Source organism: Mugil cephalus, chromosome 9, assembly GCF_022458985.1.
Source record: "Mugil cephalus isolate CIBA_MC_2020 chromosome 9, CIBA_Mcephalus_1.1, whole genome shotgun sequence".
NCBI classification, from domain to species: domain Eukaryota; kingdom Metazoa; phylum Chordata; class Actinopteri; order Mugiliformes; family Mugilidae; genus Mugil; species Mugil cephalus.
The window spans coordinates 15,309,295-15,334,200 of NC_061778.1; the positions used below are offsets into that span (position 1 = coordinate 15,309,295).

At 40.3% G+C, this 24,906-nt stretch overlaps 3 protein-coding genes across 5 annotated transcripts; 1 reads left to right on the plus strand and 2 right to left on the minus strand.

Moving 5' to 3' along the window:
• Positions 1–1,345: 1,345 nt before the first annotated feature.
• Positions 1,346–4,707, minus strand: LOC125013222 (GTPase IMAP family member 7-like). Its single transcript, XM_047593687.1, has 2 exons — positions 4,553–4,707; positions 1,346–3,598 (listed from the first exon to the last, which is right to left on the minus strand). Exons 1-2 carry the CDS (start codon positions 4,578–4,580, stop codon positions 2,628–2,630), a joined length of 999 nt encoding a protein of 332 aa, XP_047449643.1. The 5' UTR covers positions 4,581–4,707; the 3' UTR covers positions 1,346–2,627.
• A 2,248-nt stretch (positions 4,708–6,955) lies between these two features.
• On the plus strand, positions 6,956–12,661 carry yif1b (Yip1 interacting factor homolog B (S. cerevisiae)). Of its 2 annotated transcripts, none has more exons than XM_047593688.1 (8): positions 6,956–7,140; positions 8,665–8,767; positions 8,996–9,125; positions 9,284–9,388; positions 9,627–9,763; positions 10,108–10,263; positions 10,370–10,463; positions 11,288–12,661. In XM_047593688.1, the coding sequence occupies exons 1-8, from the start codon at positions 7,095–7,097 to the stop codon at positions 11,441–11,443; spliced, it is 927 nt and encodes a 308-aa protein (XP_047449644.1). In that variant the 5' UTR covers positions 6,956–7,094; the 3' UTR covers positions 11,444–12,661. The 2 variants fall into 2 exon arrangements, with proteins under 2 accessions (XP_047449644.1, XP_047449645.1); XM_047593689.1 differs by having other exon boundaries at positions 6,957–7,131.
• A 269-nt stretch (positions 12,662–12,930) lies between these two features.
• On the minus strand, positions 12,931–23,888 carry LOC125013216 (E3 ISG15--protein ligase HERC5-like). Of its 2 annotated transcripts, none has more exons than XM_047593675.1 (23): positions 23,628–23,888; positions 22,815–22,965; positions 22,637–22,728; positions 21,700–21,927; positions 21,498–21,589; positions 21,235–21,362; positions 20,972–21,123; positions 20,670–20,725; positions 20,496–20,587; positions 20,305–20,364; positions 20,131–20,227; positions 19,875–20,049; positions 19,194–19,345; positions 18,896–19,015; positions 18,681–18,779; positions 18,362–18,541; positions 16,209–16,349; positions 15,935–16,101; positions 15,761–15,827; positions 15,589–15,665; positions 15,151–15,334; positions 13,548–13,650; positions 12,931–13,465 (listed from the first exon to the last, which is right to left on the minus strand). In XM_047593675.1, the coding sequence occupies exons 1-23, from the start codon at positions 23,842–23,844 to the stop codon at positions 13,230–13,232; spliced, it is 3,066 nt and encodes a 1,021-aa protein (XP_047449631.1). In that variant the 5' UTR covers positions 23,845–23,888; the 3' UTR covers positions 12,931–13,229. The 2 variants fall into 2 exon arrangements, with proteins under 2 accessions (XP_047449631.1, XP_047449630.1); XM_047593674.1 differs by having other exon boundaries at positions 20,670–20,728.
• Between the last annotated feature and the right edge of the window lie 1,018 nt (positions 23,889–24,906).

The following is a 24,906-nucleotide window of genomic DNA, read 5'->3' on the forward strand; positions in this document are numbered from 1 at the left end:
CGTGTTGTGTGTTCAGAGATGGTATTCTGCATTCCTTGGTTGTAACGAGTGGTTATTTGAGTTACTGTTGCCTTTCTAACATCTCGAACCAGTCTGCCCATTCTCCTCTGAGATCTCACCATCTCGGACCATCCTCTGTAAACCCTAGAGATGGTTGTGTGTGAAAATCCCAGTAGATCATCAGTTTTTGAAATACTCAGACCAGCCCGTCTGGCACCAATAACCATACCATGCTCAAAGTCACTTAAATCCGGTTTAAATCCGGGTGAACTTCTACATACCTAAATACAATAAATTGCAGTCATGAAATTGGCTGATTAGCCATTTGTGATAACAAGTAACTGAACAGGTGCGCTTAATAAAGTGGCAAGTGCATGTATATGATCCTTTTAGCTGTGGAAGACGGGCATGTCATAACATACGTTATATCTAGTGGGAAACTGCACTCGTATTTAAGGTCCATGTTAACTTCATATACAATATTTAGAAAGGAAAACAACTACTTAACATCAAGGCCACATTCACATTTTCTGTTCTAAATTTAGCATTAATATTTTTAGAAAATGAAAGAAGAAAATTCCAATTAATGCTACACATTTCTGTCCTACAAAATCAAAGTTATTCAATTAGCCATCTGCCAGTTTTTGCCATCTGCCTTTCAGTCTTTTCAGTGAACCAGAAGCCTGAATGCTTTTGTGCCTCATATGCAGATTTATTTACTATAAATATATACACTGTTGCTTTTTTATTGATTTTTTTTTTTTTTTTTGGTATAGCTACCATGTTTTCATCCATGCATTACGACATTTTTAGCTTTCTATGAATAACTCACATTATTTTATGAGCAAACTGGAAAAAACGTGGATGGAAACGCACATTCAGACTCAAACTGTCACAACTGTCATCCTCACACTACGTAGGATGCCTTGTATTGTACACTGAATCATGCATGTTGTGCTTGTCTTTGCTTTAAATGAGCCTGTCCATGTTGTTGAAATTTATTTCTAAAGACAGATTCACCCCGAGCCACGTGTGTCTCCAGTGTCACTGCAGACCAAGCTGCTAAGTGTAGCCCTCCATTGTACTGTGTGGCCGTTGGAGCGATTACTACCGCATGAGAAAACCCCCTTAAAATAGTCTCTGTTTGGTCTCTGCGCTGCATGTAAGATAGAGACAATGACTCCATACTGTACATGTGTGTTTACATGTACATGAATGTAGTGTACATGTTTGTGCATGTAAGTCATGGCTGAATTGGTCATTTGGCCCAAAGGCTAGTGAGTCCAGCTGTCAGGAGATAGACCGAGACACAAAGTCATTTATTAACTAAAGAGAAACAAAGAGATGAACAGCAAACTGTGATATTTTTATTTCATAAAATCACATTTAATAAGTACGCCACACATATTTATAAATTAATTATTGTGCTTGGTTTGCATCTATGTTGCAGAAGTACTATCGGTCTGAGATGAATTCGCCTGCAGCTTTTCTGTGCGCCTGCATATTGTGCACAATTATCCGCAACACATCCACTTCCCATCTGTCTAAAACACCATTTGGCATATATAGAAAAAAACACTTCGATGTGAGCGTAGCCATAAAGACACTTTGTAAAAAATAAGGCTACTACTGCCTCGCCACAGGCTTCACACACACACATACATGTTAAATCCACACATAACAGAAGACTGTCTTATTTCACCATGCCCTTTTTCTTTTTTCATATATTAAGATTCCTAACAATGTAACTATGTTAGTACTTTAAATTTGCACAGAATAAAAATATGTACAAAAGCTTTCATAAACTACAGAAAAATAAGTATATTGATCAACAACAGATTCTCTTAAAGGGGATTAAATATGCAATATTTGACACAAGCACAGTTTTGCGTGTTTGCACATACCCAGAGATGCATTCGGTAGAAAGTAACTTGCTGTCAATCTGACACCCTGCCTTTAGATGTGGTTTGGTGTCTGCCTATGAATGTACAGAATGTCTGTTCATAAGATCTCAGTAGGGAATTTTTCCGTTTGGTGTCTGAGACTAATCGCGTTTGATTGTGCTGTGGTTACATGCACGTAACAGTTCATGTTGAGGACAGCGAAAGAAGCGGAAAGCCCCGTCATACCCAATGGCAATTAAAGGTGGAGTTAATGTTTCCAGAGGTTTATATGAAAACAAACACCACCAGCTTGACCCCCAGCAATAGCACACTGAGTAATATTAACTAATTTTAGCTAGATATCAAACTGTTGCTACCGTCTCCGTTCCACCATTTATAATGTTTTTGATTCTAATGACAGACGGACTCCGCCTTTCAACAAACCTGTTGTAGCGGTTTTAAGCTGTTAACTGAGTCAAACCTGTCTGATTGTAAGTGTCACTGTGTCTTTTGCTGCTTGTCCAACTATAATTATAGAGCAAATAGTCTTAATGTGCTTATAAGTTGTCTGTTGGTTTTAAATCGGAAACGATAAAAACTAATAAAAAAAGCTAAAATATTTTGTGGTATATTATAAAGGAGCCTAGAGAACATACGGTCCAGGTACATACATGAATTCGTTGGTTTTTTCCGTTCTTTGGCATGCTTACCAAGTAACAGTCATTATAGTTTATGTAATCTGTTTTATTGTACAGAGCACTTGTTTTTCAGAGCTTTTGCTGCCACTGGTGCAAAAGCTCCCACGGCAGCCCCAACAACTCCACCTGTCACTGCTCCAACGGCCATGCAAAGTGGACCTCCAGCTGCTAACACACCGACGCCGATTGCCATACCCACTTCAGCCGTTGGTGCAATCATACCAGTTTCAATGAATTTGTTTTTCTTCTCTGCCTTTTCTCTTGATTTTATTTTATATTGTTCATCGAGCCCCTTAAGCCCTTCCTTCAGTTGTTCTCCTTCAAGCGAGGCCCTCAGTTTTTCTTCTTCTCTGAGTTTCTGCTTTTCGTTATACTTCATGATCTTCATTGCACGTTCCTGGATCGCTCTCTCAGCCTCCTGGAACATTGCATTTGTGTAACATGTTCCTCTGTTGTCTCTGATAATGCCTTTTATCTTCACAAGCAACTGGAGCACCTGCCTGTTATCTGGAACTGTATTACTGAATACATGATACCGCTGGTGACAGTCTGCAACCAGGCTGCTTAGTTTTCCACACTTACTAACAAAAGCTTCGATTGTTGTGTTTCGCAGCTCCTCGCCATACGTGAAGAGGACCATGGAGTAGGCTGCGACTTTGTCACCGAACACCTGACGCAGGAACTCCACGGTTTTCTGTTCCTGGACTGTGAATCTGCTCAACCGGATCACGATCAGGAACACGTGGGGACCAGGAGCAGAGAGAGAGATGCATTCATACAGTTTTCTGAACACCTCTTCTTCTTTGTACTTTGTGTCAAATATTCCCGGTGTGTCAATCACTGCAAGCCTGCATCCTTTCACCACTCCTCTGGCCTTACTGCACTCTGATGTCACTGAGCATGGTGAGAGGTCTGTCTTGAAAACCTCCTGTCTCAGGATAGTGTTTGCCGATGAGCTTTTCCCACTTCCTGTCGTTCCAATCAGAACTATGCGAAGTTCTTCATCTGGATTGAAACCTACAAAAAAATTACAGAAAAAGCCTTTACTTCTAAGCTTGAAACAAATTGTTGTTCAGTATGTGTCTTATGACAGACATACAATATAATGCAAGCGCCAATAACAATCAAAATTGTCTCAAGGCATGCCAGAGCAGTTTCCCTAATCAACTGAAAGGTCGGCTGCTGTAAAAAAGGCAAAGTTTTATGTAGATGACATCCATGTATTCATTTATAATGCAGGTGGATGTTTGGTTAGAAGTGAGCATATTTTGCATATACTGTAGCCTTAATAAAACCCGGACTTCAGCCATACCTCGTCTTTGTGTTCAATATATAATAATATGTACAATGTTTCTTCTTTCTGATTTTTTCTGATTTTAAAAATCTGTTGTCCACATGAGATGTGTCTACCTTTAATAACAGAACAATATAATTATGGAGGATTAAAAAAAAAGTTTTATATGATTATTTAGGAAATCCAAATAATTATCACATTTGCATAATAATCTGGAACAATTTGTATGTCAACAGTCGTTTCCAAAGCTGACTAATTTAGTACTTTGGCTTAGTGTGTGCGTAAACATTGTAATATATTTTGACAAATGGGCAAACGGTTTTTCTTCATTTTCTCTCTTTTGTTTTTACAGGTAATATATATATTAATTTATATGAACATATTTCTTTCATTAGTTTTCCTTAATTCGACAAGAGTTATCCATCACATCACTATAAAAGAGCATAAAAAATAACAGCATGTGTAGCTGAGATTTCATAGCTATCTAACAACAAAACCAATTAGTCATGAAAAAAAAAACTAAATTACAATGTTGTTCTGGATTTAAAAAGCAGTACTGTTTAATTTAATGCAGGTTCTAGTTACAATTCGTCAATTCATTTATCCCACCTCCTACATTCAAAGTACGGGCAATTGACTGAAAGATTAAGATAGATCTGAAAAAAAAAACAGATTACCTGTGTACACGTTCCCTGCAGTAGCCATTTGTTTTGTACCTGAATGCGGGCCACAGGTTTACAGATTACACGGATACGCATCCAAATCCTGAAACAACTATTCATTTCTTAGAGACAGGCATTATATATACCCGCTGGATAGTTGGAAGTTTCCAATTACTTTGTTTTAAAGACAGTGCCCAAGTTTGACCACATTCCATAGATTGTCTGTTTACAGTAAATCAGAACTGCAAATAGAAACCAAAAGTTCAAGAGCAAGGCTGATCTCAATCCATCTGTTATCGGGAAGTAGTTTAAGTGATGCTGGAACGCCCTAAAGAGGATAATTAATATGTCAACTTTGAGGAAACTCCTATCTTTTCGAAGAAGCTGGCTAAACCACAGGTCCTCTTACCTTACAGAGACAATTTCCAATCAACAGAGACACATTTACAGTGACTGCTGATAACTGGAATGTGTTTTCTGTTTCATAGAAAGGATTGTTTTAATGTCTCTGTTTGTCATCGCATGTACTCTCATGTCATGGTGCGCTGTGTTGACAGAGTAAATTGTACAAGCTGTAAATGTTCCAGATTCCTTTGCACAGAAGCTTAACGATTTTAATCTGGAGTTCAGTTCCAGGTTCCAGTAAACACATTTGCTCACTGAGTTTTATTAAGTTGGATTTTATTTCAAGAAGCCTGTCACTACAGACGTATGAGCACATTTGACTTTTTCTGTTCATTTTTGTTCACTTTTTCTTATCATATCCACTGTTTATCTATCTTCACATAGACAGGATCTCCTGTGTGATGAGAGGCAGCCTGAATGAAAGCCTAAATAAAGGTTTTTATAAAAAATTTAGTAATAAAACGGACCACTAGGTGGGTGCAGCAGCATTTACAAACATCTGACTTGCACTTAAGTCTCTAAGAGCGTTCGTGCTGTCTTTATGAACCGCTGTGAATCCCCGGACCCTGCCCACAATAGTTACACACAAGTGGAATTTCCAAGCCCACATAGAAGCTCAAGCATGTATCTTCCAACATTGTCTGTAGACGTTTTATAATAGATCGTTCAAAATGTGCAGTGGCCTAAATATGTAAACTTGTTGCTGCCTTACGGGAATATGCCAGACAGTAAGAATCCAGGAAATGCACATGTTCTTTTTTCACTGTTTTGATGTCAAAATAAAGACTAGATACAATTACCGCTTGTCCTCTGGAGGGTCGCAGGGGGCCGAGAGGTGTCATCAGGCGAGAGGTGGGCCACATCCTGGACATGTCACCAGTCTATTCCAAGGTAAAACAGAGAGGGACCATATGGCCACATTCACACACACTACGGCCAATTTAGAATCACCAGTGAACCTAAGGAGCATGTCTTTGGACTTTGTATTTGGTGGGAGGAAGAACCCGAGCAGAAACAGGGAAAACATTCAGTGCCCTCTGGCCTCGTTCAAAACACCTCTTAATACGATCATTATGACGCCGCTATACAAACCACCATATACAATAAAACAGGATGTTGCACTGCAGACAGGTACCTCAGACAGGACAGGATGAATGCCATTACTGAATGAAAAAACAAAATTTAAACAAGAAAAATTAATAACACAAACAAGTCTCCTCTCCCTCACTGCGCTGAAACCTTGCACCATCGGCACATCAATAATGACCCAATAAAATGGCAAAAGATAAATGAAAGACACAAATATAATTCCTTTTACTCACCAATTTACGCGTGTACATTTAAGTGTGACAAAAAAAAAAAAAAAAAATCAGTAAGGGTGCAAACACCTTTTCACATCATTTCTCATATTGTTCTCATATTGTAACGTTGCCACACATTTTAAATTGCATCCCTGTGCCTCTCAGTGAAGTTTAGGAGCACAGAGTTTTCATTCAGCCACTCAGAGAAGATCAAGTAAACATTCGCAGGTCAAATCGGGGTCTAATGTGGTCTGCTAGGTCCACCTCTGCATGAATGCTGAGTGTAACTGCTTTATTAGGTGTCTTAGCTGGATATTGAAGTGTCCTAATGTTGTCTAATGTGAGTGCTTGAAGTGCTTGAAAGAGCACTTGTGTTCTAATGGTCTAAATCCATGTTTACATTTTTTTACCGCTTATGGGCAAGGAGCCATGTATGTTCAATTCATTAATCTCAATTTCCTCTATGACAATGAAAAAATTTTCACAAAAGCAAAACAGTCTTCTGATCTATGATAACACTGCAAAAATTAAAATTTGAATGTCCAAATATTTCAATGAGTGCCCTATAAGGGCTTAAAGTGTTGGCACCAATTCTGCATGAAAGAAGCTGCTAGTGGCAAAGGAAGCGAGGAAACCTGTATACAGTAGGTGGCGGTGTTTGGCTTTCACGTTGGTTCTACTTTAAAAGACACAGCAGAAGAAGAAGAACGCGTTTACTTCGGGTTTACTTCCGTCTGAATCTTATGAATGACTGCTACTTCCTTGTGGAACCTTATAGCTGCTACTATTTCCATCTGAGTGAAGTTGGGGATTTGACAGCTGCTGCTTCAGCTCCTATAAACCTCGTCTAAATGGATTATACAGCAACTCAAAGCGGGCCCAGACAGCGTAGGTTACGTACGTGATTTCCAAACAAATGAACCTATACGTTTGCCGGGTGCTCACGCTTCTTAGCCGCTCGGGAGCTGACGTAGACTGAACTGCACGGTGATGCTAAAAAAAATAACGTTACACAACTTTAAAAAAATTCAGAAACGTAAATTAAATGTACCAGCGCTCAGGGTTGGCCGACGTATGTAAGATTGCATTAGCGTAATTAATTGACATTAGCGGCCTGTGGGCTCACTGTAAACTAATAAACCTAGCAGTGCTAGCTAGCTAAGTGAACGTAAAAAGGGTGAAGACCTCAGTAGTTCCCCTTTACGTCTCCTATTCGGGGGTCACTTCTTCTTTCATTTAGGGGCATTTATTATTATTAATTAATTGAATTGTGGGTTTATTTTAATATACATGATAGCAAACAGGGAAAACAAGGCTGCTGTTTTCCCTCCTTACAAAATAACATGTTTTATTGTCAGACTTTGGGGCTTATTTATGATGGTACGTCAAGTGATTTGGCTCGCGCCAGCAAATAGGACGAACCTCAGTGTTATCAGTGATATTTAAATTAATTTCAGATTCATAATTTGTTGTCTTTACAGTCCTTACACATATAACATTCAGCACATATAAGATTAAGATTAACCATAATAATGTAATGTATCACTTCCACAGTAAAGTCGACACATTGCAGCATTTTAAGGTTCGTTTGTGAAAACAAATGTATTGTGATGTAACCTGGACTGAATCAACACTCATGACTATCATGGTGGTAATTCGACTCTGTGGTCGTTTTGGAGGATGTGCTTTGTGGTGCTGTTAAACTGGATTGTTAGTTTTCATTGGTGTACTTAATGAACCGGTAGGATACGTCTAAATATCTATGGTGACACTATGCTGCTTTTGTAATATAGAATTTAAACGTACATCATTTTGTGGGTCATTATTTCACTTAATTCTTTCTGTTTGTGTGTCTCCTCCTAAGCTGATTTTACATCATATCCAGAGTGCTTTCTACAAGGTCCAAACGAAAGGAAGTTTTGTGGCTCTTGAGGATGTTTTGAGCAGGTCTTGTGACGAGAGCGTGATATTTTGAAGGCTCCTTCAGGGGATGGCGTTAAAGAGCTCTTTTTAGCCCTCACATAGCGTTCAAATTGGGATTATGTGCACAGTCGTCATCAGTTCAACTGTTCAGTGGACCACCACCTCTGCATGCATGCTAATCTGGACTCTCTCAGATACCTGTGTGGTGCGAAAAGCTGTTGCACTGTGACAAATGGACCATGAAGCATGCATATTGCAGAGTGAGCGGTGTGTGTATGTATGTATGTATGTGTGTTGACAGTTTAGCTCAGACGAAACAAAATCCAGACATATGTGAGTCTGCAGTTGGGGACTTTCATTGTGGCTGTGTTTGATTGCTTTACTAATTCTTCCCACTTCATGCATCCTTCAAAACACTCCTAAAAGTAAATAAAAGTATATATCTACTGTACATGTGTTAACACTGCCCCATTCCAAATCTTTTTCTTTTTCACACAGAGCCTAGCATGCGTCTAAGGAACAACCCTGCAGAAAGTCCAGATGGCAGCCAGCTGTTTGAGGATACGAGTGGAGCAGGGTCTGGATCGCAGGCAGGCTTCAGGTGGGAGCCTTGCCAGTCGGCCTGAAACTTAGCTGGATATTGAAACTATTTAATAAAATGTTATTGTATAACCTTGGTCCAAGTAAGAATGTGAAATATGAAGTTGTTTACAGTTTATATCTTTTCAAATGAATCATGAATATTTGCCATGTTACTGCTTGGTATATGTTTCGTGTCCTATATTAATCCAGTCAAACTGAAACATTCGCTTTCTTGTCATGTGTGCAGGAATCCGCAGGCCGGCCCTCAAGCAGCAGGCTTTCCAGGACCGTCCATCCTGTCGGACCCCATGTCCAACCTGGCCATGGCCTATGGCAGCTCGCTGGCCTCCCAGGGGAGGGAGATGGTGGACAAGAATGTAAGACTGTCTCTCCAATATTTCTTTTCGATCATTCTGCTAAAATGATCTCTGGATCCTCAAAGTAAAACATGCTTAGCAGAAATCACAAGAATTCAGTGTCTATAGAAATAACACACTCCATCATGGGTGTAAGTATTTGTGCTTGCTGGTTGCAGCTGGACAGGTTCATCCCGATTTCTAAACTGAAATACTACTTTGCTGTGGACACGGTGTACGTGGGGAAGAAGCTGGGCCTTCTCGTTTTCCCCTACATGCACGAGGTGAGTCTGCTTCCATCTGCTAAATGTAAATTATGATAAAGATGTAATAGTTGTCCAGCCCATACAGTCTGTGTATGTTTGTGTAATACACTCATCTAAACCAGAGACTCTTGATATTTTTTTTTTTTTACTTTTATTCCTGATGTTTGGGCTCAACAGAAGTTAATTAGATGAAATAATTTTGCCCAGCGTTTAAGCACTGCAGATTTGGTAAATGTGTGATGGTGCGTGTTTGTAGAACTGGGAGGTGAGCTACCAGCAGGACACTCCTGTGGCTCCGCGCTTTGATGTGAACGCTCCCGATCTTTACATTCCCGCCATGGGCTTCATCACGTACGTCCTGGTGGCTGGACTGGCCCTCGGCACACAGAACAGGTACTTGCACTCATCTTTTTGCCAAAGGGACGCAGGTTTGTGAACCGGGGACTGATTATTTAGATCAAGCAGATTCCTTCTGATTTAATATTCAATTGAGTAAAAACAATCAATGAGTCACAAAGCAGCTACAGTAACCTTGTACAATTTAAAGAAACACAAAAGATGATTGGAACCGTAAGAATTCAGTGTTGCTATTATAATAACAATATCTGGGAGTTTAATGAGTTGCCACATGACCATAAGATTGAAATTGCCATTTATAGTGAAGCTGAAAAACAGAGACAAAATCATCGCTGCAGCTTGATGGTGATGAACGTTGAGGTGTTTTATTCTTCCCTCAGGTTTTCTCCGGAGCTGCTGGGAGTCCAGGCCAGCTCAGCGTTGGTGTGGTTGATCATGGAAGTCCTGGCGGTCCTACTGTCGCTCTATCTCGTCACCGTAAACACAGACCTCACCACCATAGACCTGCTGGCCTTTTCTGGGTACAAATACGTCGGGTAAGTACCGATCCGTGCGTCTTTTTTTTTTTTTTTTTAAATCATCTTCTACGGTGTCACGTCTAATGTGCCACTGCGTTTGTCTCTCCTCTCTCGGTTTCTCCAGGATGATCGTCGGTGTCGTAGCCGGGCTTTTATTTGGGAGGCCAGCATATTATCTCTCTTTACTCTGGTGCTGCGCTGCCATCTTTGTCTTTATGGTGAGTTGGACATTTAGGGTGCTAATACCTCCTCCTACTTTTCGGCATCATTCTGACCCAATACTTAAATAAATATTCATTAATACACAGGACGAGATGTTACAATCCCTTGTGCCATGATCTAAGGCAAAACTCCCTTAGAGGCCAGGTCCAACTGGACAACCAACCAGCAGACCAGTGGTCAGCTACTAACTATGTCAGAAACGAGATACAATTAGCCTAGCCCCAGAAATAAAAACACCAGCTAATTAGCCTAGACATATACCATATACGCACATTTACTGCACCAGTCTCTCACCAGCCACAAAACCTCACAGGGCTTCATAAAACAAACTTAAAGACTAAGAAATCTCCCTCTGCAGACATTAATTTAAAGAGTTGTGAATACTTGGATTTAAATGCTAATCCATGTCCAGCATCATTTTTTACTGCTGTAAACATCTTATTTCACACCAGTGTGAACTCCTCTGGTTTGCGTCCTTAATACAGCTCTTATTTATTATCCTGCCGTGCGCCCTCTTGACCACTGAGATTCCCAGATGGAGCCATACTGATTAACGCCAACTCAGTGTTTGTGATGTCTGCCTGCTTGATACATTTTTATTCCTAGACAAGATCCTCATTGGAGGATCCAGTCCATGAATCCATCCTATTCGTGTTACGGGTTTCTCTAGGTTCATGTACTTTGGCCTCATTTTATCCACCTTGCCTGGTTTTATTTCTTCTAAAACAACAAAGGTGCCCCTACAACTAAACTTTACGATGCGGCACATTACGATTTAACGGCTAATCGAAAGAATGACCTTGTCCGGGTCTCTCCTCAGATCCGCACTCTGCGTCTGAAGCTGCTGTCGGAGGCGGCGGCGGAGGGCAGGCTGGTGAGGGGAGCCAGGAACCAGCTGAGGATGTACCTCACCATGTCTATAGCAGCGGCGCAGCCCGTCTTCATGTACTGGCTCACCTACCACCTCGTCAGATAAGACGCACACAGACAACACCCGTTCATCCGTGTAGCAGGGGGACGTGGCCGCCGTCTCAACCCACGTTCAAAAAGAAAACCTCTCCGCACACATATCAGAGACTGTGATGCAATGGACTGCGACAGAAAGCTTACGAGACTCACTCCATGTTTTCGTGGAGCCGAACAAACATGCTAGAAGACGATATACTGCACGTGAGGCATTGCTGCCATCTCTCTCACAGAACAGCCATGTCATTAGTGTTGCCTTTGTCTTTTTTTTATGTAACGTCTTTTCGTAGCGAGGGAGCAGAAGCTTTAAGTTCTTTTCTATATTGTGTAATTACACAGTAATTATGTTTTTTTTTTAGCAATATTTATGTACGTTTGTTAATAAGTAAAAGGTATTATAGTCGCAGCTGGTTAAATATTTTGTGAGAGGCGTTTCTGAGCCGACAGAAAGAAAGCACACTAACCTCACGCGAACCGTCCGTCTGATACAAGGACAGAACTGTAATCCAGGTTTAAAAGTGATCGGCCGGTTCTGCTCGCACGTTCGACTGGAATCAACTTTTTTCCCCCTTTTCGTCCTCACGTTTGTTTCATGGCTGAGAAATGTGCAGGAAAACAGTCGCCATTATGTATATATGGAAAACGAGGGCAAGACCTCTTTTTTTTATCCATTTAACATATTTGTATGTGCTTTGTTACCAGTGTGAACTCTGCTGCCTGATAACTGAACTAAGCTGTAAGCGACATTAAGGCAGTGAAACGCAAGTCAATTTTGATGCCCTTTTTAAAAACTGACTAAATTATTTGCTGCTTTTCATATTGAAAGTAAGATGGAATAAAAGAAAGGGAATACGGGATGATGGTTGACTCTGTGAAAAACTGTTTGATTCCTGTTGGGACACTTGAAGTAATTTAATGCTTTAATGTGCTTGTGAATATACCAATGCCACTATCAAACATGCTGTAGTATGTAGCCGATGTTAACTCGTACTATTTCAGACCAGGGTAATGATTTCAGGAAATTGAACATAATTTCAGGATTTTCTCTTATTTTCCTGAAACTTTTTAATGGCTGTCGAATGATAAACTGCAAACACACCATTCGAATGACATGACTGATAATAAAGTGAGCCTTGAAGTTACATGTGAACTTTCTAAGCTACTCCGTGGGCTTTGTTTTAGCTTTTTAAATTGATGTCAATAAAAGGTTTAAAGGTTAAATATGTAATATATATATATGTATAGTCATTTGTGCTTGACAGTGTCCAGGAGATAATGGTGTTTTCAGTCTGTTATTTGCATAATCACCTTGATGATGACAAACTGCAGGACAGTAGAGGACATTAGAACTTTTATTTGACTGGCTATTACAGTATAAATGGGAAAATAATATTTCCCAAGCAACATACAGTTGAGTTTTGTTCTTTTTAAATACTTGAATATAAAAAATGTGAGCTTATTTAACTGGAAAGACTCCTAAAAAGTGAGGTTGTCATGTTGGAGGAGCAGTGACGGCTAAAAGCAACGGCAGTATTTATTAAGTGGAGTTTAAAAAAAATAAAAACAACCTTTAACATGTGTATCAGCCATCGTGAGTGAGAATTAAAGTGAGATTAAAGAACAAATGCAGGCAGGGTTACACATGATGATTACCCTCAAACTACTAAATGACAACATGGACTGTTTGAGAGTGCCTACATATAGGAATGACTTACGTTACACATTAAAATCGCAGCATCTGTATCATTACACTGGACAGATTATATAGCCAAAAGAAACAGGAAGCGGTGGTTAGTTCAGGATTCAGTGTCTGTGACCTTCCAGAAGTCTCTGTTGTGATAAATAGCCTCAAGAAGCCTGTTCTGCATCGTCCTGCTGACTGGGTACCTGCGGTAGATGGGCAGTAACAGCAGACAGTGGCAGGGGAGCGCTTCTGGCAAACGGCGTTCATCAGAGTTGGGCAAGACGGCCACTCTCATCCTGATGCTCTCCATTCCCAGGAAGGGTACGCGGTCAGTGCCTGTCACGAACACTGGAGGCAACGAAAAGGAAATTTAAAAACTGATGAGGTACTTGACAGGGAATGTATTATCAGGAAAAAGTTTGTTACTTACAGAGGAATTTTTTCTTGTCCTCCAATGTCAGTGTCTCAAACACCTCCCAGAAGATGAGGATGTTTGGATGTCCGGCATGGTAGTCCCCTTCATAAACTGTGTTCTGTTTTTTAAATAAATAAAAAGATGAACGTAACAAAAGGTTAAAATGAAGTGTCGCACGTACTACCGGTATGTGTGTGCATGCTTGAAATCATCTAAGTTAATTTGTCTTTGGTGCACAACTTAAAGCTCAGCTTGTGCAGAGCTGTGTATTAGAGAGTCTGGGAATGGACCGTCTGACCTTTCCCGTCTGCTGATTGGTTCTGAGCTGGTCACGTGTTTCATGGGCACCATGTTAGATACATCTAACCAATATTCACCCATAAAGAAGTGGCAACAACAGAGAATAAAGATGAATTAAGGGAAAATATACCACAGGATAGGGAAAACAGGGTGGAAACTCCACCATTTCCCCAGTGAACAAAAACAAAGAAAGTTATGGGAACAGAAGATTAAAAGGAAGAAGTGGATGTCAACTGATTTCTGACTGAGACGAAGACAACCACAGCTCCGTGACTGATAAGATGATTGGGCTACAAAGCATTTTACAGGCCCTGTTAAGATATTCAAGGTAAGTAGACGCTGGGATATTTAAGTGAGGGCCTTTTACATATCGACGGACACTGGCAATAGCATTTATAGGCCTATTAATGGTGAAAATAAGACATTTATTTCATTTATTTACACTGTAGAATCTTCCTTTCTGGCATTATGTGAACTTCTTTGACAAGGCCTTGAACGTCAGGTTGATTTATGTAAGTCCCACACTTTAACTTTAAGTGTAACTGCTTTTTACTCCACTGCATCTATCTGACAGATGTATTTAATTAAGATTTCACATCTTAAGTTTTCAGTCTCTTTAACTTACGGAAGAGGATTAGGGCCACTGTGAGAAAAAAAGTGAGTTCTGACTAACCTCAGAATTCTGACATAGAAAGTCATAATTCTGACTTTCATCTCACGATTCTGAGATTAAAGTCAGAGTTTAAACTCGAAAGTCAGAATTCTGAGATTAAAGTCACTTTAATCTCAGAATCCAGGAATAGTTTCCCTCTAAACCTTTTCGAATAGTTTCGTCTGAGTAATTTAAGGCCCCAAGATGTTAAATAATCAAATACAAACAACTTGGCTGAGAACGACTGTGCAAAGGTATCCGACGTCATGGGCTGCAACAGTCAAAAGCCACTTACACATTAAAGTGTCACTATTAATAATCGAATAATATGATATCAGTCCTTTTTAAATTTAAAAAACTTTTTCCTTCAATTCCAAAATAAAAATACAAGTTTTTCACTTGATTTCATGTCATGTTACATATATATGAAGTTACTTTAAAGCGTTTTTCCTTAAGTCCTCTTTATTTGTCGAGCTTAAAATTGTGAAGACGCATTTAACAATAATACAACCATGTGGGAAATGAAAGGACCATAAAATGCTTCATTCAAGAAGTAAATTGGAGGAACTAGGTAATTCTGAATAACTGAATTTAAAATGAGCGTTCAAATATAATTCTCAGCATCTCCATTTTGGCTCAATTTAAGATTCTTGTTGTTCAGCATACCTGCTTGAACACGTCCCAGTCGTAGTTTTCTTGGCCCACCATCACCGCTTGCAGCTCCTCCGGCTGGAAGAACTCCACCACATCGATGTCGCACACTTTGAGAAACCCTCTTTGGAAAGCTTCAAATGTTTTCTCCACTGATTTGTTGAAGACATAGTCGACGAAGGCATCTACATATTCTTTCCTATTAAGAAAATTAATTCAGAGGATATATGAGTAACTCCAGCACATCCAGCACTCCAATACATCAAGTGTGTATTCAGTTTTAGTTTTCAACTCCTTGACGACTCATTGCCAATGAAATGCATAAAAGTCAGGATGACATTGGACACACAACAGAAATATAATAAACATGTTCAAATTTAGTATCAGACTAAATCTGTGTTGCCGCTGTGAGCAAACACTGATGCTTACTTGGTTATTATTGTTTAAACACACCTGTTTGCAATAGTGACAGGTTTCTTGTCACAAGGTTCTTTCGGATCAAGCTCAACTTTCTCACCACACCAGAAGACCTGTAATAGATAATAATTATATTAAGACTGGAATATTTCTTCTCAAGAAAGAAAAATGAATAAAAATGATCCAGACTGTGACTTGGGAAACATACAGTGAAAGTAGTCTCCACTCTTTTGATCATATCAGGAGCGTAGTCCTCCAACATACACCTCCACGACCTGAAGACAAAGTAAACATTGCTAGAGGTTAGTTGCTGTTTTTAATTCAGGAGGCTGGTCTACTATGTGCAAAAGGAAGCAGTACAATATTTTTAAATCACTCTTACTCTGCCAGTATGGGATCAAACTCCTTCATGTCGTCCAGGGAGGGTTTGACATGGACCAGCTTCTTGAACAGAGCTTGTGGGAAGGGCATGTAGATGATGTTGCGGTTGAACAGAGCCAGTCCACAAAGAACCCCGAACAGGAAGTAAGTCTTCCTCTCCACCTTTGGCTGTTCAGTGGATGGATAAAGAGGAGTAATAAATTAGTTGTAAAAAAAAATGGCGGAAATGTGTTGCTTGATCTTGACAACAATTTTGGACAAAAAGCTGGTCTCACTCTGGGAGGGAACCAGGCCACAGTCTCGCTTTCATTGTACATGACAATTCCAGATTTGGGATCCATCAGCTCCTTGAACACATGCAGGAAAAAGTACTTGTTGTTGACCCGCGACTCCCGCTTGCTATCCACAAACTGCACCTGGAATAGAGAAAATTACATAAAATCTGAATCGCTGACAGCTGCAATTATATATATCCAAACACTTCGGAGAACATGATTTTGTGGAGGGACTAATTCAGCAACTTTAGTCGGTAAAAAAAAAAAGAAAAAAAAGAAAGATAAGAAAATTATTTTTAAATAACTTAACAGATAATAACCGATTGCTTTACATTTTGGTGAAACTGAAGGTAGCAACAGCGCCAAAAAGTCAAGAGAAAGGTCCACTTCCATTCATTAATTCTTGTAAGTGATTGACAGGTGTCATGCCACGCCCCCGTCATTCACTGATCATTTGGGCTGAATCCAGTCAGCCCTCAGGCCGCTGGTCATTGGTCAACCGGTTCAAGTCCCAGTGAGGATCTTTAGACTCGAAATGGATTTCTTTCCATTGTGCAGTGTTGGTTTTCATAGTTTCAGTCAGTGAAGATTCTCAGCTAAAGCTACATAATTACAGCTATCTAATTTTTTGTTAATATATTTCCAAGAAGTTGCACTTTTTTAATTGGCATATTTTGCATGTCTGTTAGTGAAATGTTGTGATTGTCATGTCAGCCATGATTAATGCTTGAAGAGCAAACTGGCAGCTAATTGAGGGTAAAAGGGAATAGTTCCCTGCCACTTGCTGGTCGTTTTGGTTTATCATTGCATTATTTTAGTTTTTTGGTGTTTTCATACTGTGATATTATATTCTACTGTCTCAGGTCCAAACTGCACGATACTTTTATTATTATTAATTTAATTTTCAATACATTTTCAAATAAATTTGAGAAGTTGAAAATGTTCTTTGATTTCAGTCGCAGCTTTAAGTCATTAAGGGGTTCGTTAAGGGGTCCTGAACCAAGGGTCTGACCAAGATGTAGAGCACTATAGAAGTATGGTGTACTTGATGTAACTGTATGTATTGTAGGTGATGTTCCTTTTGGTGCTGTGTTAACTATTTATTCGGTATTACGCATTTGTTAGCCCACCCACCAAATTTCACCACCATCCTCCACTGAATATTTTATATTTTCTACCATAAAATGCCTTAGTTTTAATATGATTTCAGAAATAATACCATAAAAAGCAAATTACATACATACACCAGGCATACAGCATGCATGTCGAGGGTTGAAGTCGAATGCTGGTTTCTTAGATGTGGAAAATGTTACGAAGGATAAGCATCAGTGGCTAAAAGTAAGACCAGCTAGTACTCAGACTTGTTTTGAGCACCTGAGTCTGTTATCATTTCCAGAGGTCTCCACTTTGCGGATTGATACATGGATACAGAGTCTATACCTGTCTATACTTTGACCAGTTCTTAAAATGCTCAAAGCAAACATCTGTAAGGGATAAATCCTTTCTTTTAAACATTCTCGACAGTTGTGTAGATTAGAGAAAAAAAACACTATTTAAATAGATATTTCACTGAATAGGGATAGGATGTGAGAGAAATAGACATTTTCAACAATCTTTCCTGCTTTGTTCGCCCATATTATGCTGCACTGGCTTCTTCAATGGGACAATACAGTAATCAATGGATCCTACAGAGTCAGGACTCCTGATCAGGTGGAGGTCTTTGACTGGTTGTAATGGATTGCAAGAGGTCATTGAATCCAAAGAAGGCGTTACATAAGGGAGGCTCTTGTTGAAGATGTGGTGCAGTCTAATTGGGATCTTTAAAAATAGAAGGCGGAGACTACCAAAAATTGCCAACTTACTTTTGTCTGGACGAAAACACAACCTGATGATTTCAAACTAAAATGGGGCGATTCGCATTTTCAAACGTTTTGGTTGTGAATGGTTGGAGTAGTGTCTGAGCTATAACATTTGGTATATTAAAAAACAGAAACTTTTGTGGATGTAGTCCACGTTGCATTCTGGGAAGTGTGGGATCCAGTGTTTGTGTCCAGTGAAATGACTGGAGTGCACCTTCAATTACTCTGAAGTGAACGAATGAGAATCTTCTACATTCAATACAGAAGCTGGTCAGGTTTTATTGTTGCATTTACCACAAATTCCCTTCGGAAGGCACAGTGGTCGGCTGCAGCGAGCTGTCTGAAGGTGTCCTCCACCAAGTGAGTTCGTCTCAGAGTTAGCTGGAAAATGGGGGGAGCGCCAGGTTCCAGGAGATCTCCCAAAGTTTCTTGAGGCCAAAACAAAGCAAGTCCAGGATCCAAATTATGCCGGGTCTGTAATTACAAAAGACTCTGTTATAAAGAGATCCCAGAAAATCTCACTTTTAATATAAATAGAGATTATGTGAGGAATTCTCTAGAATAAATGCTCATACTAGTGAGCTGTATAAAGTGCTGAATAATTGTACTGCACCTGCGATATGTGAGCTACGATGTTAAAAACTGCCACCTTGCAAGCCGGACTCAAAAGGAATGGATAGCGGCAGAAGATTGCAGGCGTGTACTTATTGTCCTGTAAGAAAAGACAATTTATCAAGAAATTGTTTTAGGAGAAAGCAGTGTAATAGAAATTCTAATCTATTCAGAACACATGAGTGGTTTGCATCATGTAAACTATACAGTTTTTACCTCAATTTTAGAAAATTTTTTCCAATGCCTGACATCTTCGACTGGCTGCACATTCTCACTGATTTCCTCCACGTAAAAAGTGCTCAGTGGGACTTTGTAGGACTTTCCAGTTGTGTTTACCTGTGAACGAATCCATTAAAACAATAAAGCAGACGTCCATCACCTCATTAGTTGCACTAATACACTATAGAGTTTCACTTTAACAGTCCTACGACTTTACAGTCCTAGGAACGTTTGATCGATAAAAGAAAGAATAATAATTGGAAATATGAAAAGAATTTGAAAAATTCGCACTAACTTTGTAGAGTAGCTTGAGGACCTGCAGCAAGTATTTGATTCCTGGGTTGTAAGTGCGTCGGAGGCCATTTTGTAGCATGAAGACCAGGGCCTTTTTGAAGACCATGATGTGCTTTCTCAGGAAGGAGGGTGACAGTGAAGACCACCAGCTTTCTGCACAACAACAAAACAAAAACAAAAAAAAAACACACACAATACATTCACACAATTTGTTTATTTTCTTTGAAGTGGGGTTATACATTGATCAGGCATAACATTATGACCACCCGCTTTGGGTACTATGGGTTGAGCAGAGGCAAGTTGTCTATGGGTCAGTCTTGTTTCAATGGATCCCCACAGATATTCGATCAGTTTGGTATCTAGTGAATTTGGAAGTCAGGTCAACACTTTGTGTGTTCTTCCTAAACCATTTTTGTGTGTGTGTCTGTCTCAGGCTGCATCCTCCTGGGGATGGCTTCCGCCATCAACGAGTGTCGTTGCTATGGGGTGGGGGTGTCTGGTCTGGTCTAGGTGGATGGTACATGTCTAAATAACATCCACACGAATGCCAGGTCCAAACGTTTCCCAGCAGAACATTGTATCATCACAAAGTGGTCAAAGTTATTCACTTCTCCTGTCAGTGGTCATAATGTTGTGTCTGATAAATTGGGTTAAATTCTTTGCCATCATTGTAGTTGTTTACTTAATGTCTCCTGAGTCTTCTCACTGAGATCCGATATAATGATTGCAAGAGGCAAAACTCTATGGACAAAATCTTCTTCCAGAAGGGGGCATGTCAGCAGAAGCAGGATAATCTCTGGAGATTTGATGGCACCTCCAGATTTAATAATCAAGCCAACCAGGAGTTTTATGTTTATCTGCATAGAAAATAAATCAGTGTTACAAGTGGCAGTATTTGCACGTGCCTGAAATGTTAATCATCAAAGGATGTTCCTAACTGATTGTCGGATCCATGGTACAGCCAACAGCTGATCAAAAACTTTGCTAGCAGCCTCAAGGTCCACAGTTAAAGCCCCGGCTTCTAATGGAGGGTCACTGAATCAAACGCATAACATTAAAACTTTCTCAAACTTTCCATTCCATATCCTAAAAAAAACAAAAAAAGGATGTACCTGGCTTTTGTGAAACTTGCAACAAGACTTGAAGTTGTCGAGAACACTGAATCTATTTCTCTATAAAAGAGAAAAAATAATTAGAAAAGTCTTATAAACACAGCAGTTAATATTGTATATATTTAAAATCTGGGCAGCACAGTAGCTTGGTGGTTAGCACTGATCCCTCCCAGGGAGTTGTGACAAATTACCTTCTGGCCTCCACGTTACTGTGTCTCATTGCCAGCCATCTTTGCAGTTTTGTCTCATCCAGGCGCCCGGATATCTGCAAGCGCTCCAGGTTCTTTGAAGAAAAAAGTTATGAACGTTTTTTTTTTTTGAAAAACTCTTTAAATTATTTTAGTTTTTAATTCATTAAACATTACCTTTGCAGGCGCAGAATAAGCAAAGTTTGTATTCCACCCAGCTGATATTTTCAAGTCTGCTTAAACAAATGAAAATTAGAAATTTAGTTCTAACACCGTAAGCCTTACAAAACATTTTAATTTGGCATGAAGCTGAAAAACTGTTCAAGGACCATGTTTAACCTAATGGTCTGTGAGAAGTCTGTGGAAGTGCTTCATCACTTAATGCATCTCCTCATGTATTTTGTTGTTACTCTTTTGGTGGAAAAATGTGACCAAGAGCATCTACACATATGCTAAAATCTAAAATGTTTCCTACATACCACTGGGTGCCGCTGCACTGTCCTCAGTCCATGGAAGCTGCACCAATGTGGGAGTCAGACTGCCTTGTGCTTGTCCACTTCCAATCTGACCTTTGGCCCCATTGCCAAAAGCCCACAGGTGACCAGAAGATCCCAAAACCAAGGTGTGATGCCTGTGAAATTGTGATCTAATAAGTTACTTGACAGAATACGAAAGTATTTAAATATGATATGAACTTCTGTGATGATATATGATCATATATCAGTGACAGAATGATTTTTACCTGCCACAGGCAATCTGAGTGGCAGGTCCATCCAGACCATCAACCTCTCTGGGTTTCACTTCATTAGCAGAGGAGTTGTGACCGAGCTGTCCGTGGCTTCCCTCACCGAAGGTGAAAACTTTACCACCCTAGAATCACAAGAAAGCACGTTAGGACAATTATCTATACAGCAGGATTATTAATGGTTCTCTGAAGTCAGACAGTTTTGCACCATTCTGTAAAAAACACCAACATATATGGATGAGAAGCAGTAACGCCGGTACCTTTGTTAACACAGCAGTGTGGGATTCTCCACAGCTTATGAAGCAGACTCTCAGAGGTCTGAGCGCAGGCACCGCACAGATGTTGAACCTGCCTGTTAGAGAAGTTTTGTAAGTGACTGACATGTCTGATAATGCCCAGTGAGCTCCACCTTTAGGGTCAATCTGCTGCTTGCGAAAAATGAAATCCTCATATTGACTGTACCTTTCTCATCCACCCTGTTGAGCCCCAACTGGCCAGACTTATTGGCCCCACAGCAGTACACCAGGCCTGAGAGCGTGAGGAACAGAGAGTGAGTCCCTCCAGCAGCAATCTGGGTCACGGCTACACCGGTCAGAGCGTACACCAGACTCGGGGTGCACAGCATTGACACCTCCTTCCCCAGACCGAGCTGACCGTGACTGTTTGAACCCCACGACAAGACGTCTCCCCCTTTGGAAACAGAGCAGAAAATAAAAACAGTTGTGAAAAGAGCATCATAGACGGTTTCTTTCGTGATGATATGTAAACATTGAGGAAGTTTGGTAGGTTCACTCCTAAGGCAACACACATGTGGTGCAGCCACTAACCTTTCATGTTGTATATCATTCATGCTCATAAGAATCTAGCTTCACTTCTGCGTTTATTGCACCTAAACCGAAGCATAATCGCAGATGGAAAGACTCAAAGTAGTAGGAACATAAATGGGCTGATCTCTGATTGCAGAGTTTCCTCCTCAGATTGTAGACAGCTGAGATAACTGAAGCTTGCGAGGAATCCTTTAACTTGAAAGGGGACACGTTAGGTGGTGTGATAATTTGGTGAGGATGCCACTTAGTGGTCTTTCCTTGGAAGTTTATCAGACTCAGCCAGCTAAGTTAAGTAAAGTATATGGACTGGCATAGGAACACCTAGGGATCCCTTAGGATGCTATAGAATCCTCTCCTAGGGATATTAACATCTGGAATACCAGGGTAGGCTTAGTGTCACCACGACCCCACCGAGAGATGAGAAAACAAAAATGGATGGGGGGATGAATATAAAGGAGGGAGCAAGGATTCAACTACTTTTTAAAAATGGAACTAAATTACCATTACATTAGACATTCACCTATGTTCCATACAAACACACAAATCTACCATCACTGCGTTCGCTGTCTTACCTTTGGTCAGTGCCAGGGAGTGTGAATTCCCACAAGCAACTTGAATTATTGATATAGGCATGGTATGGTACATTAATGGTATGGGCACCTGGCTGTAAGGTGATGAGACAACAAATGGTTAAAATGTGACTTTCGTTCATGGATGTGCATATCCCATGGCATATCCCTGGGGTCTTGCCTTGGTCGCTGTCTGCTGAACGGTGGTAGTGTTCCTAGCTGTCCATCCTTTCCTGCCCCCCAGGAGAACACGGATCCTGATGCGCACACAGCCAGACAATGGTCCTGACCACAAGCCATCGCCACCACATCGCCCAGCCCCTCCACACGACCTGACAAGTGACAACAGTTCAGGTCATGTTAGTTATCTGGTACAACAAAAACGTTCAGTTTTTTTTTTTTTTTTTTGCCAGCTCCAAAAGTTTCCCAGCAGAACATTATCTTGTTGCAAGATGGTCAGAGCTATGTATTTCTAATGTCAGTGGTCATATTGTTATGGCTCATCGGTGTATATAGTTATATAAAAGTAATAGAAGTATGTTTATTTTCATAGTTAAATTACAGAAAAGAAATACATGCTGAATCTGTGTTGGTTTTCCACCTATTTTCAGTGTAGACCAGCATTATTGTATTTATCTGCTCCACTTCTATTTTCCATGTTGTACATCAGATAGGCCTACTTTTCACCGTATCCAAACCTTGGACCCTGAATATCCAGCATGTCCAACTGCACGTGAACTCATCACAAGATATCCCGTAGTTAACTTTCGTTGCATGGATAATCAGAGATGAAACGAAACTGAAACTTAAATAATTATCTGTGTGTTTATATGCGTGCGCGCATGCGGATGGGGTGGGGTACAACATAACTTTTTTTGAACGCAACCATTAGATTATATGAGTGTGTCCTGCCCTTATATTTTAATTCTTCTTAACTAAAAAAAAAAAAAAACAATTACCTATTACAACCTGTTTAAAACACTGTTTTACTCACCTGGCGTCTTTCCATTTTTTTTATTATTTCTTCCATGTTGGCCCTGGGAGTCGTGCCCAAATGACAACACGCTTCCATCCGCAGTGAGGAATAAAGTGTGTCGGTCCCCGCAGCAGATGTCGGTAATGACCACGGGCACGGTCCAGGACGCCGGGCTGAGGGCTTTCTGGGGACCGAACTGTCCACTGGAGCTGTCACCCCAACAGAACAGCTGCATGTCTACCGATGTCTACACCTGATAAACCGAGTTCCGTTTTATCTCAGCGATGCTGCTTTCAAATGCTGTCGGACAATATACATGCGGTTCGAGGCAAGAATCAGGGGCGGATCTAGACAAATACTCTCTGGGGAGCAAGAAAGGAGGCACAGATATTTTAAGTAGTGTGAGGAATATATATTCTCTCTCAATATACACTACTGGACAAAAGTTTTAGAACACCACACTTTTTCCATTTTTCCTTTTACTGAAAATTATTCAATTTATTGTGTCATTGCAGTCTGAAATGAAAGCAAAGAACAAATAAGCAATTTGTGTTGAAAGAGAAATCATGGAATCAATTTAAAGACCAAAATGTATTCTAAACTTTTGACTCAAAGTAGACACCTTCGGCAGATTTAACAGCTGAACACACTCGTTGCATTCTTTCTACAATAGAAATCAAATATTCTTCAGAAAGTCCTTCCCAAGTATGTTCCAGAAGTTCCCATAAATGTGTAGCACTTGTAAGTTGCTTGGCTTTTACTCTTCTGTCCAGTTCATCCCAAACCAGCTCGATGGGGTTTAAGTCTGGAGACTGTGCTGGCCATTCTTTTTTCCTGAGGTAGTTTTGTTATAGGTTGGATTTGTGTTTTGGGTCATTATCTTGCTGTAGGATGAACCTCTGACCAATTAGGCGCATATCAGAGGGTATTGCATGGCGCTGCAGAATGCTGTGGTAGCCATTTTGGTTCAGGGTGCCCCTCACTCTGTACAAGTCACTGACCCTGGATCCAGCAAAACAGCCCCAGACCATCACACTTCCTCCTCCATGTTTGACAGTTGATGTCAGACACCGTGGAACCATTCTCTCGCCTACTTGACGACATACAAAGATCCTGCATGATGAACCGAAGATTTGAAATTTTGATTAATCAGTCCATAACACCTTCTTCCAGTCTTCAGTAGTCCAGTGGTAGTGTTTCATAGCCCAGGAGAGCCTCTTTGTCTTATTCTGACATCTTAGCAATGGCTTTCTTGCCGCAACTCGTCCCGTCAAACCTGCAGCTCGAAGTCTTCTCT